Below are 12,329 nucleotides of genomic sequence, written 5' to 3'. Positions count from 1 at the left end.
TGACTACTAAGGATAGAATTTAAAACTCTACGAGCACCCCCACCCCTGTTTTTTACAACTGTCACAACAAGGCGCAATGTCCCATCGAGATGCAACTCTCTATTGCTCTGTAGCAGCTTTGAGGTCTGATTTAAGAAATCCTCAGCAGATAGCTCATCCCTAGTTCTTCTGACTGAAAACAAAGGGTTAGCTAAATTACGGCTCTCTAAACGTAACTGAACGTAATCATCAGGGCCTACCCTACCATTAACATCATCGAGTACCAACTGTATTCCCTGGTGTATGGCTTCAACAACCCGCTGAGCTGAATTTACTTGCTCAAGATTGACAAAACGAAATTCCTCACAATATACCGACCCCCCAAATCTAGGTAATTCACGTTGCCAACTTCTCACTCTTTCCATATACACCTCTGCATTTTCGGGGTTACTTGGGGGTTCCTCTATGGGATCATTAGCGGGATCTTCTACATCAGATGCTATTTGGGAGTCAAACTCTGAGAAGCCTCCATGAGGGTCATTGGAAGTAGAATGGGGCCTGTCTAGAGAGCCCTCTGGGGAATTTGCTAAACCAGAATCTGATTCCATCTCCCCATTTTCAGAGAAGCCAGTCTGAGAGCCTCCAGTAGGAGGCATCTCTCTTTGTTTTTTTTTCCTCATTACCTCTTTAGCCCTTTTTAAGATTTTTACAGCCACCCTGGCCTGAAACTTTTTGGCAGCCATTCGTTTATCCCTCAAGCGCTGTCCCCCCTTTTGTTTACACATAAGCTGATGTGTACTCTGGAGGGTGCCCCTTTTACCCAGGCCCCTTTCCACGACTAGTCATGCCTGCTCAGAGACACCCTTTTCAGCCCTCTTGTCTTTTAACATTGCTCTGAACAAAGCATCATATTTTTCCCAAGTCTTTCTAGAAGGCCGTTCTTTTAGACTCCCCGAGGATACAGCATCCATCACTTTTCTGATGGAAGCATCAAACTCTTCCCAAACACTAGAACTTGGGGGAGCTGTGGCGAGCTTATGGTTTTGGGAGAATGTTTTGTCAGTGCTCGGTGTTTTATTCACAACCCCTAGAGCGCATGCTCCGGGTTTGTGAACGTGGGCATTTTCTTTCACAGTTTTCTCAGGGCTTGCTGTGGCGGTGGCCGCTGAGGAACTGGAATTGTGTGTGTGTGGTTGCAACACCTTGGCATCGCAGAAGCTTCTAGACCGTGGTTTTTTATATGGAGCCCATACACCACATGCTCCAGGTTTGCGCACCTTCAGAACCCCTAGAGTGCGTGCTCTGGGTTTGTGAACGTGGGCATTTTCACTCACAGTTTTCTCAGGGCTTGGTGTGGCTGTAGCCGCTGAGCAACAGGAGTTGTGTTTGTGTGGTTGCTTTTTACCAGAGTCTTTTGTTTTGTCCTTGGGTTTCACGTATATGAGGTCTGGGCTGCCCGGATGCTTCATCTGCACTTCAGTGCTGTTTTGCGTTGTTAAAGGTCTCAAAGCAGATTTTTGGTTCTTTGGTAGTTCTTCTGGAGGAGGTGTGCTTGTAGCGCTGACTACAGCATTTTCAGAAAGGTTGCCCATGCCTATGAGGGGAAAGAAACCATAACAACAGTTTACAAAAACTGAATTTTACCATCTCTCTCTCACCCACACCTGTGTATTTACTTAAAATACAAAACCTCATAGAACAACTAAACCAATAAGCAAAATATATTTACTGGGCTTCATCTGTCCATCAGTCACTGATGCTGGTAAATTTTCCTTTTCAGTTGTCTCCTCTCTTTTTCTTTTGAGTTTCTTTGGTGGTTCTGGAGGAGGTGTCCTTGTAGCGCTGACTACAGTATTTTCAGAAAGGTTGCCCATGCCTATGAGGGGAAAAAAACACAACAGTTTACAAAAACTGAATTTTACCATCTCTCTCTCTCTCTCACCCACACCTGTGTATTTACTTAAAATACAAAACCTCATAGAACAACTAAACCAATAAGCAAAATATATTTACTGGGCTTCATCTGTCCATCAGTCACTGATGCTGGTAAATTTTCCTTTTCAGCTTTCTCCTCTCTTTTTCTTTTGAGTTTGTTTTCCCTCTGGTCATGTTTTGACAGTACTGTGGAGCAAACACATAAAGCCATCTTGTAAAACTTAAATTATATATATTCATTCAGCAGGGTGTTTTTCTATTTAAAAAATCATAGCTTTACAACAAAATAATCCATTTCTGGCCCTACAATAAACATCTTATTTCGCAAAATAAAAACCAAAAACTGCTTTTTAAAAATCCATTATGCACAGTAAAAACCAAATACTTTTTAAAAAAAACTATGCCTTCACAAATCCCCCTTGCCTCCCCCCCCACCCCAGCTTTATAACACACACTTTTCAAAAGCCCACATGCATTTAAAAACCAGCTGCAGCCCCCACCCCACCCCCCACCCCTCTGCATTTAAAAGCCCATGTGTTTGGGCCTTTCCCCCTCAAAGCCCATTTTTAAACACACACCACATTATGTACAGTAACAAAAAACCTGTTTAAAACAAACCAAAATACTTTTTAAAAAAAACCTATGCCTTCACAAATCCCCCTTGCCTCCCCCCCCCCATCCCAGCTTTATAACACACACAAACCAAATCATGCTTGCAGCCACACACACTTTTCAAAAACCCACATGCATTTTAAAAACCAGTTGCAGCCTGCCCCCCCCCCCTCTGCATTTAAAAGCCCATGTGTTTGGGCCTTTCCCCCTCAAAGCCCATTTTTAAACACACACCATTATGTACAGTAACAAAAAAACCTGTTTAAAACAAACCAAATACTTTTTTAAAAAAACCTATGCCTTCACATATCCCCCTTGCCTCCCCCCCCCCATCCCAGCTTTATAACACACACACACACCAAATCATGCTTGCAGCCACACACACTTTTCAAAAGCCCACATGCATTTTAAAAACCAGTTGCAGCCCCCCGTCCCCCCCCCTCTGCATTTAAAAGCCCATGTGTTTGGGCCTTTCCCCCTCAAAGCCCATTTTTAAACACACACCATTATGTACAGTAACAAAAAAACCTGTTTAAAACAAACCAAATACTTTTTTAAAAAAACCTATGCCTTCACATATCCCCCTTGCCTCCCCCCCCCATCCCAGCTTTATAACACACACACACACACCAAATCATGCTTGCAGCCACACACACTTTTCAAAAGCCCACATGCATTTTAAAAACCAGTTGCAGCCCCCCGTCCCCCCTGCATTTAAAAGCCCATGTGTTTGGGCCTTTCCCCCTCAAAGCCCATTTTTAAACACACACCACATTATGTACAGTAACAAAAAAAACCTGTTTAAAACAAACCAAATACTTTTTAAAAAAACCTATGCCTTCACAAATCCCCCTTGCCTCCCCCCCCATCCCAGCTTTATAACACACACACACACACACACACCAAATCATGATTGCAGCCACACACACTTTTCAAAAGCCCACATGCATTTTAAAAACCAGTTGCAGCCCCCCCTCCCCCTGCATTTAAAAGCCCATGTGTTTGGGCCTTTCCCCCTCAAAGCCCATTTTTAAACACACACCACATTATGTACAGTAACAAAAAAACCTGTTTAAAACAAACCAAATACTTTTTAAAAAAACCTATGCCTTCACAAATCCCCCTTGCCTCCCTCCCCCCCCATCCCAAATCATGCTTGCAGCCACACACTTTTCAAAAGCCCACATGCATTTTAAAAACCAGTTGCAGCCTCCCCCCCCCCGCCCCCCCGCATTTAAAAGCCCATGTGTTTGGGCCTTTCCCCCTCAAAGCCCATTTTTAAACACACACCACATTATGTACAGTAACAAAAAACCTGTTTAAAACAAACCAAATACTTATGTAAAAAACCTATGCCTTCACAAATCCACCCCCCCATCCCAAATCAAGCTTGCAGCCACACACTTTTCAAAAGCCCACATGCATTTTAAAAACCAGTTGCAGCCCCCCACCCCTCTGCATTTAAAAGCCCATGTGTTTGGGCCTTTCCCCCTCAAAGGCCATTTTTAAACACACACCATTATGTACAGTAACAAAAAAACCTGTTTAAAACAAACCAAATACTTTTTTTAAAAAACCTATGCCTTCACAAATCCCCCCCCCTCCCAATCCCAAATCAAGCTTGCAGCCATACACTTTTCAAAAACCCCACATGCATTTTAAAAACCAGTTGTGTAAAAAAAAAGTTACCTTTCACTATGGGATAAAGTGTTGCTGGAACATGATTGTTCTGTTCCCCCCCATGTGTGTGTGGGCCTTCAGGTTAAAAACAAGCAAACATGTTAGCATTACCACCAAATCCCTATACTTTTTTAAAATTAACAGTATTAAGCTAACTATAGTTAAAATGGTTTTTACCTTGGCCTGGTGGTAAAATGCAGTTTGAAGTTACTGGTTCCATGCTAAAACAGATCACACTGCAATAAGCATAGGCACCATTATTTACTAAAGACAGCATGGGCAAAAAGTGGCAGTAGTTTCAGAGTTAGAGACAGCAAGCTTACCTCTTTTTGCAGTCCAGCAGTTATGTAAAAAGATTTTCTGTTAAAAGGACAGACTGCAGCATACCTAAGGTTTTTATACCCTCTTAGCCCCATTGTTTCAACATAGTTGCTAACAGGTTAATTTAATCACCACAGCTCTCAAATAATAGATTCTGCAGAACACCCTTTTGTATCTCTGTTGTGGGAACCATGCTATATACACAATAGGGCTTCCTCCACCCCTGTAAGTTAAAATACATTTGTGGCTTTCTTACAGTATTAAACAGTACCCCATTTCCAAGTGCAGGGTCCCCTTTTGCAATATCAGTTAATGTCTTGGGGTTGGTTGTTTCTTTCATGCTTAAAGTTTGGGGGGGGGGTGGGGTGTTTTTCTAGCAAGAATGACTCATAGCATTCCACCAACTCCTGGGTCCTTTAAACTGCCCAATAGTGCTCCACCTTTACCCCAGGGGTTACATTTAAACTGTCCAATAGCATTCCACCAACTCCTGGGTCTTTTAAACTGCCCAATAGTGCTTCACCTTTACCCCAGGGGGTTACATTTAAACTGTCCAATAGCATTTCATATTAATCAGAACTCACCATCCAACTCACCAATCAATTGTAACCCTATAGGAACAAAGGTAAGTAATTGCAAACATTCTGGCTATTCAGTGAGGGTGGGGTGTGTGCTTAAACCTATTTATTTCAACAAGCAGGATAGCTCAGTGGCTTAAGTAATTGTTTGGTAAACCCAAGGTTGGGAGTTCAATCCCTGAGAGAGCCACTTAGGGACATGGGATGAAAAAAAAAACAATATTTGGTCCTGCTGGTAAAAGCAGCTCTCCATAACAACTGTATTATACTCAAACATGTCTGAACTATCCTGTTTGTTTGGTTTTTAGGATTTTTTCCCTCCCACAACATGCATTTCAGCTTTTTGCTACAAATGAATGTCTTTTACACACACACACACACACACACACACACAAAAACTAATTCTCACAAAAACTATTTATTTATTTTAAAAAGACATACAACTCCTTAAAAACAAACAAAGATGCTTCATTAAAACTTAAGGGCCAAAAGCCTTCTAACAAAACACAGATAGTCACAAAAGCCCCCCGCCCCCTTTTTTTTTTAATTTACAGCTGCCAAGTTTTATATCGCATGTTTGCACCCTCACCATTCTCTAACTTAATCCTTTTAGATTTCTTACAAATAGTCTTTTTCTTAAGCAGGGTTCTGTAACTTCTTGTGCGAACTAGACGGTCAATATAACGTTGTAAGCAGGCATCTTCCGGCTTGGTCATTTTCTTTAAAACACGGTCAGGGTCTCCACTGAATTGCACAGCATTTATCAAAGTCACCCCTTGTGCTAAATGTTCTTGGGTTAGGCACAGACATTGCATAGCATAACCTATGGCAATAACAGTGTTTAGTAAGCTTTCCAAACACAGCTCAGCACACAGGGCCCGGAGCTTGCAGTTTATATCCACTGAAGTCCAAGTCACACAGTCATGGTGCCGTTGGGCTGGCGCATCTATGACACAGCCCTCACAATCTTCAAAAAGCTTTTCCCTAAGGCAGTGTTTAAGGACAGCATAAACAGCAACACGTACAATAATCCGCATAACTTTTTTACGCTCACGACGTGGCACTGGCTCGGACAGTTCTATGCCTAGCCTCCTCCTAAACTCTTCAAACCCATCATCCTCGGAGCCCTCTTCAACAATTTGTACTGGTGTTGAGCAAAAACATGGTGGGCCCGGTTCATCTTCGCTGCTTGATACAATGCTGTCCAGGGGCTCTGGGTCCTCTAGAAAGGCATCATTGAGCTGCTAAAAGATTTTTTCAAAAAAGAAACAGTGTAAGTACCTCAGCTTAGGGTTTTTTTTTTAAATTTACACAACCCCCCCCCCCCCGGTTCCTAGTCTCATTACCCTCCCCCTCCCCACCGCTGTTTCTTAATCGTTCATTTACCTGAGCGCCATCTTTTCCATTTGCCTTGTCCACCGGTGACTCTCCCAAGTGGCGATCTGAGGGGTTGGACAAAGAGAGGCCATCAGGCTCTTTGGGATGTCTCACAAGAGTTTCGGGGTCGGATTCCGGCGTATCCAACAACGGCTGGGCCAAAGGGCTCCCCGTGGTCACAACCTCCTCCTCAGAACTGTCACTGATGTAACGTTTTCTCCGTGGACGGTCAAAGACTCTCGGGGGTAAAACAAAGTCTGAAGTTCTAACGGGGGTGGTAAAGGAGTCCATGTTTTCCTCTGAGCAGCCTTTCCACGCTTTCTAAAACACGTGTCCTTGGTAAGAAAAATGGCCTCCTCTGTTCGGCGCTGGTACTTATGGGGTATTGGTGCTGCACTCGGGTTGGCGGAGGGCCTTGGGAGGAGTTCTTAGAGGGGTCACCCCGGTTGGTCAAAATCTCCTCTCGGGGTGGTCCTTTCGGGAGGAAACCCCTCCTGATTGGTAGAGGGTGGTGGGAGGAGTTCTTAGAGGGGTCACATGACCCTCTTCTAGACGGGGTCACCCACCCCCGGAAGTCACCCTGATTGGTCAAATCTCCTCTCGGGGTGGTCCGTTCGGGAGGAAACCCCTCCTGATTGGTAGAGGGTGGTGGGAGGAGTTCTTAGAGGGGTCACATGACCCACTTCTAGATAGGTCACCCGCCCCCGGAAGTCGCCCTGATTGGTCAAATCTCCTCTTGGGGTGGTCCTTTCTGGAGGAAACCCCTCCTGATTGGTAGAGGGTGGTGGGAGGAGTTCTTAGAGGGGTCACATGACCCACTTCTAGATAGGTCACCCGCCCCCGGAAGTTGCCCTGATTGGTCAAATCTCCTCTTGGGGTGGTCCTTTCTGGAGGAAACCCCTCCTGATTGGTAGAGGGTGGTGGGAGGAGTTCTTAGAGGGGTCACATGACCCACTTCTAGATAGGTCACCCGCCCCCGGAAGTTGCCCTGATTGGTCAAATCTCCTCTTGGGGTGGTCCTTTCTGGAGGAAACCCCTCCTGATTGGTAGAGGGTGGTGGGAGGAGTTCTTAGAGGGGTCACATGACCCACTTTGCTTCCGGTCATGTGGCCATCTTGACCCCGGAAGTAATACCCCCATAGGGTGGGACTTCCGGTGACAGGTGGGAGGGACTAGAGGGGTCAAGGGGCGGGGTTAGGGGCGGGGTTAGGGTTTGATTGATGGTAGGGCCCTTATACTACTCACAGAACAAAAAGAACAGACCCTTTCCCAAAGAGTTTATGATCAAAGTAATCCCCCAGGATTTGTCTAATTTTATTTACTCAGAAAACCATAATGGTGTTTTTGTTAAACTGGGTAATGTAAATCTTTTGGCATCTTTCAGAACAAAGGAATCATTCCTATGCACAGACAATTCTTAAATTTCAGTATTTTTCCTCCTCTCACCCTCAGCCATTAGACCAATATTGGTTTGAGTAATTGCTTGCCAGGTTTCAGGATTGAAATGAACAATTTGTTTCTAAATAATATTGCCCTGTTGATTTGGCTTTAGCGTTGCCCTAACATTGGCACACAGTATCGCAGAGGGGTGCATGATATAAATGCCTCATTGGATTAGGTTAGACAGGCATGAATGGAGAATTCACAAAGTGCATTTTCTGTAGTTTGTAAGGCCAGGCCAATTGCTCTGTGAAATATGCGCAGGTGGGGTTCGTGTGAGGAATTTCTAGAGGGTGCCTTGGATCAGCCCCTCAGGGCAATTGTACTTTAGAAGGAGTCTTCAGAAGAAGATTTGGAAATCGGATGACAAGAGTTAGTTAAGGTTGTCCCAAATAGTCTGTAATTTAGGGGTAAAAGTGGAATTGAAGACAGATGATAAACTATAAAAACGAACAATTTGGGAGAAGTGGAAACCAGAGCTTGAATTGAGAGAGAACACAAGTCACCTCATCAAAATATTTAAACAAAAGTTAATTTAATTTCTACAGTGAAGTAAGGGGAACTTACTGCAGTCTCTTTGCTACAACTTTTACAAACACCTTGTTGTTTTAGTCCCTCATGAGGCTTTATGATCAACCAGACCAGATTATCTCTGGTTGCTGAATAATTTTTCCTTAGCAACAACATAACTAGAAATAAAGTAATGAGGGGAGCCATTTTTTAAGAGCATGAATCTGATATCTATTTCCAGGGTGTGGGAGGTGGAGTTTGGCTTCTGCAGTTACTTAGCATGTAGATGTTTAACTAGCTTATTTGAGGGTGCAGTCAGGGGTCTGTCTTATGCAATTAGTTGTACGCACCAAATGGTGCCCAGAAACATAAAGGCCACTTTTTATTGTGTTTGGGGGGATGTGGGTGGGGAGGGAAGAGGTCAGAGAAGAGAGACTTGTACACAAGGCCAGTGAAATGGAAAGATGGAACTGATGGCATTGCTTTTCTCTCTTTCTCAGGTTATGAGGGTGTTGCAGAGTTCTTCACAGACCTCCTGAACCACATAGCTGCTGTCCTGCAGGGCCAGACACCAGAGGTGACCCAGCTAAACCTCAGCAAACTCCTGGCTGAGCAGACCGGCGGCATGGTAGGGGAGCGGACATGCTGTGCTAGTACAGGCTGCCGAAGCGTGGTGGGAAAAGACTCCTCCTGGATTGTGGAAAGTGAGACCAACAGCTCAGTAAAGCTGCAGCACCAGAGACTAGGCTGCAACTCTGCAGTGTCCCCCAGCTTTCAGCAGCACTGCGTTGCCACGTTGGCAACAAAAGCTTCCTCTCAATAGCCAGACAACACCGTGGACTGAGGAAAAGCCGTGGGGAGTCAAATCACGGTCCTAGAATCAGAGCAGGCTGTAACAAATTTCTATTGATTTAACACGATTTGTTGATGAAATTATCTGAAAAGGAGTGGGGAAGAAAAATTATCTGGATACATTTCATCAGATTCCAGTTGCAAATCTGTAGTGAGCTTGCACATGCTTGTGTTTTTAACACTAGACCTTAATGTGGGAGGGTTGCTTTTGCGTTTTGTTTTAGATTTTGTTTGTAATCACCAGTGACCAGCATTTTAAAATCAGACCTCATGGAACCAGAAAGAATTATAGTTGACATGGCGTGCTTGACAATGCTAGAGATTTTCACTTTTCCAGAGAACTTCCCATTCCCTCTTTCCAGCTGGACCCTTGAAAAGAACATTTTAAAAAAGCTTCAGTATCAGCAGAACCGGTGTGCCCAGAGCTTCATTGGCAACTTGCTGAGGGCAGTAGGGCTGCACCTTATTTGATGGATCAAAACATACTGCAGCTGCCCTCCTGTTTAAAACTGAGGTGGAGGCTGCAGTTCCAACTCTAGGGTTCTCTTCCTTGAAACGAGTTGTTTAAGATAAAGGAAGCTTCAAATTGTATTTGGCCACAAGAATGCTACCATGGCAGTAAAGAATCTTTTCTGATCCAGCAAGGCTTGAGTTTTAAAAGCAAAGGGTGCATACTATTAGTGGGAGCTGGATGTCTTGGTAGATAAAACACTGCTCTTTGTACTTTTGGCTGCCCATAAGACCCTAAAGCTTATTCTTTAGCCGAGAAAATAATTGTCCTTCCATTTCACTCAGACAAAGTGTAGGAACACTTTTGCTAGAGGGCTAGCAAACGGATCCACTTCTACTTTCACAGAATAGTACACCAGCCGTGCACATCCTGTAAATACATGTGTAATTCACATTTGTAGCCACTATTCTCCATTAATACATGGCTATGCATAAATCATTGCTCTCAACAGTGATTGAACAGGAGCAAAATTGGAGTGAGCAGGGTTTTGTGTAAGTTAGTGATTTATCACAGTTTTTCTGATATAGAGACTGTTACTATCTGGGACTGCCAGAGGAGGCTAGGCAGGTAAATTACAAGAGTAGTGAGTGGGTGTACTCGTTTGTGAACTATAGCATAGTCTGATCATACATTACAGTTGAGATACCGTAGCAAAACTAAAATGTATGTTCTCTTCCTGCAACATGGCAGCATCTTCTATCCTTTTAAATTTCCTGCAGCTTTTGTCAATCGTAAACACTAAATCGGAAGTAACTGAATCAGTCAATGCTGTAAAAGCAGGTTTCTAGCGTACAGATTATTTTTGTGGGGCTCATGGCCTTTCCATCTTTAAGAAATCCCTAAAATATGTTCACAGAGATGCTACTATGAAAGCTTCACCTTAGTTAAGCTCTGGGATGTGACAATTCCATGTTTTCCTATGTGAACCATTTATAGAGCATGCATCACCATAACACCATAGCGTCAGTTATTCTAGTATCTGATAGCCAGTGTGGAGGGAAGGAGCAGGTAGGGGATGTAACACAACCTTAAGATAGTGGAGGTAGCCAGAGCAGGAAGACGGGAGGGAGGAGTGAGCCAAACCATTTGAAAAATGCTCGCTACCATATGATGGTGGCCATCCCTCATGGAGAAGTCCTATAGGGACCTGTAAAAATCACTCTTAACCTTTCTATAGGGTTTTATTAGGGGAGAGGCTATCCATTTCTGTTAAATTCTACAAGACTGTTCCATAAGGAATGTCATTTGTCTTTGGGATTTCAGAGTCAGATTTGTATGAAACACGAATACAGCAAAGTTCCTGGATTTGTGTGCAAATCCATTCTGAATTGGGCACCTGTCATAACCCTAGTATGCATTGAGGCTGCTGAATAATTGCTTAATCCCATCATTTACTGCATGTTGTAGGTCCCAGGTGGCAGGGGTGGGAGTGAGGAGGACAACCGTAGTTATGGACTTAAAACAATGTTCATGATTGACCAAACCTTTCCTAGAGCCAAGACTGAAATAAAATAGGCATCTAAAGAGTTTTTCTGAGATCTTTTTTTGTTTCAAGTAAAACAAAGATGCCCTCAGGAAGGAACCCACCAGTGTGTATTTTTGTATGGTACTCTTGTGTAACTGGTGGGTGGAATGTTTATAGATTTGCCATTTGCTTCCTTTATTAAAATGGAAAAAATTTAATGGGTGGTGGTGGGAGGAAAAGAGGCGATGCTTAATATGGTTTAGTAACACGAGACCTTTCAAACTAACTGTGTTTACGTGAATCAGAGTGTTGGATCCAGTTAAAAATGTCTGTATGCTGTTTCCTAGTTATAACATTGAATAAGAATTTATTTTCCCTGGCTACCTTCTGAATTTTGGTTGGCCTATTTTGCACTGCTTTATTTCTCCAAAATAAACTACTGAAATACAATTGTGCATTTTACACTTGTTTACAAATGATTGTTTAAAAGTTTATTTTGTAGTTCTCTGAAGCCTTACAAGATACTTTACCTATTTAAGTTTAATTCAGACCTTGGCAATAATTAGAAAATAAGCTTAGTTCACTAGCATGATTCCTGACAGGGTCTTTCCAAAATTCTATAATTTATTTTTATTTATCTAGTTTATTGGTATCGCTTTAATTTACTAGGCACAAATATCATGCAAATATTCTTTAATGGCATAGCATTACAATGGGATTTCCAGATAGCTGCATGTAGCTACAATATCAAGTAGCTACAATCGTGATATGTTTCTTCAGATTGACTCACACAGTAGAATTTTGCTAATTCACATGAACAGCTGGGAGACCAATGATGAACTATTGAAATTTGTGTTCATGTATCAAGTACACGAACAAATGCAGCAACAAAAGGAACGAAACAAACCATCCAAGGTTACTTCACTGTAAAGACATTCAAGCATGTGCTCAACTTTAAGCATGTATTTAAGTCCATCCCTATTCTGGAAAACACGTAAACACGTGCATAACTTTAAACAAGTGTTTAAGTGCTTTGCTGTATCGGTGCCTTGTTTGGCAGGTGTAGACT

General features: G+C 43.0%; 3 protein-coding genes across 8 annotated transcripts in view; 1 reads left to right on the top strand and 2 right to left on the bottom strand.

Annotated features, from left to right (window-relative positions):
- Window positions 1–11,710, top strand: part of ITPK1 (inositol-tetrakisphosphate 1-kinase) — a 266,577-nt gene extending 254,867 nt beyond the window's left edge. For 3 of the 4 annotated variants that reach the window (XM_050953316.1, XM_050953315.1, XM_050953317.1), the window contains one exon: window positions 8,933–11,710. In XM_050953316.1, coding sequence (XP_050809273.1) covers window positions 8,933–9,255 — 323 coding nt within the window. In that variant the 3' untranslated portion in view covers window positions 9,256–11,710. The remainder of the gene's footprint in view (window positions 1–8,932) is intronic. The other variant, XR_007774438.1, reaches the window with a different exon arrangement.
- On the bottom strand, window positions 594–5,417 carry LOC127051246 (uncharacterized). Of its 2 annotated transcripts, XM_050953320.1 has the most exons (5): window positions 4,384–5,417; window positions 4,216–4,281; window positions 1,993–2,100; window positions 1,709–1,855; window positions 594–1,573 (listed from the first exon to the last, which is right to left on the bottom strand). In XM_050953320.1, the coding sequence occupies exons 1-5, from the start codon at window positions 4,481–4,483 to the stop codon at window positions 822–824; spliced, it is 1,173 nt and encodes a 390-aa protein (XP_050809277.1). In that variant the 5' UTR covers window positions 4,484–5,417; the 3' UTR covers window positions 594–821. The 2 variants fall into 2 exon arrangements, with proteins under 2 accessions (XP_050809277.1, XP_050809278.1); XM_050953321.1 differs by lacking the exon at window positions 1,709–1,855.
- LOC127051254 (uncharacterized) lies at window positions 5,647–7,187 on the bottom strand. Of its 2 annotated transcripts, none has more exons than XM_050953341.1 (2): window positions 6,492–7,187; window positions 5,647–6,349 (listed from the first exon to the last, which is right to left on the bottom strand). In XM_050953341.1, the coding sequence occupies exons 1-2, from the start codon at window positions 6,771–6,773 to the stop codon at window positions 5,654–5,656; spliced, it is 978 nt and encodes a 325-aa protein (XP_050809298.1). In that variant the 5' UTR covers window positions 6,774–7,187; the 3' UTR covers window positions 5,647–5,653. The 2 variants fall into 2 exon arrangements, with proteins under 2 accessions (XP_050809298.1, XP_050809299.1); XM_050953342.1 differs by having other exon boundaries at window positions 5,647–6,346.
- Window positions 11,711–12,329: the final 619 nt, after the last annotated feature.

This window comes from Gopherus flavomarginatus, chromosome 5, assembly GCF_025201925.1.
Source record: "Gopherus flavomarginatus isolate rGopFla2 chromosome 5, rGopFla2.mat.asm, whole genome shotgun sequence".
Taxonomy (NCBI): Eukaryota; Metazoa; Chordata; order Testudines; family Testudinidae; genus Gopherus; species Gopherus flavomarginatus.
Note: the sequence above shows the minus strand (reverse complement) of the source record. Positions and strands in the feature narration are given on the sequence as shown.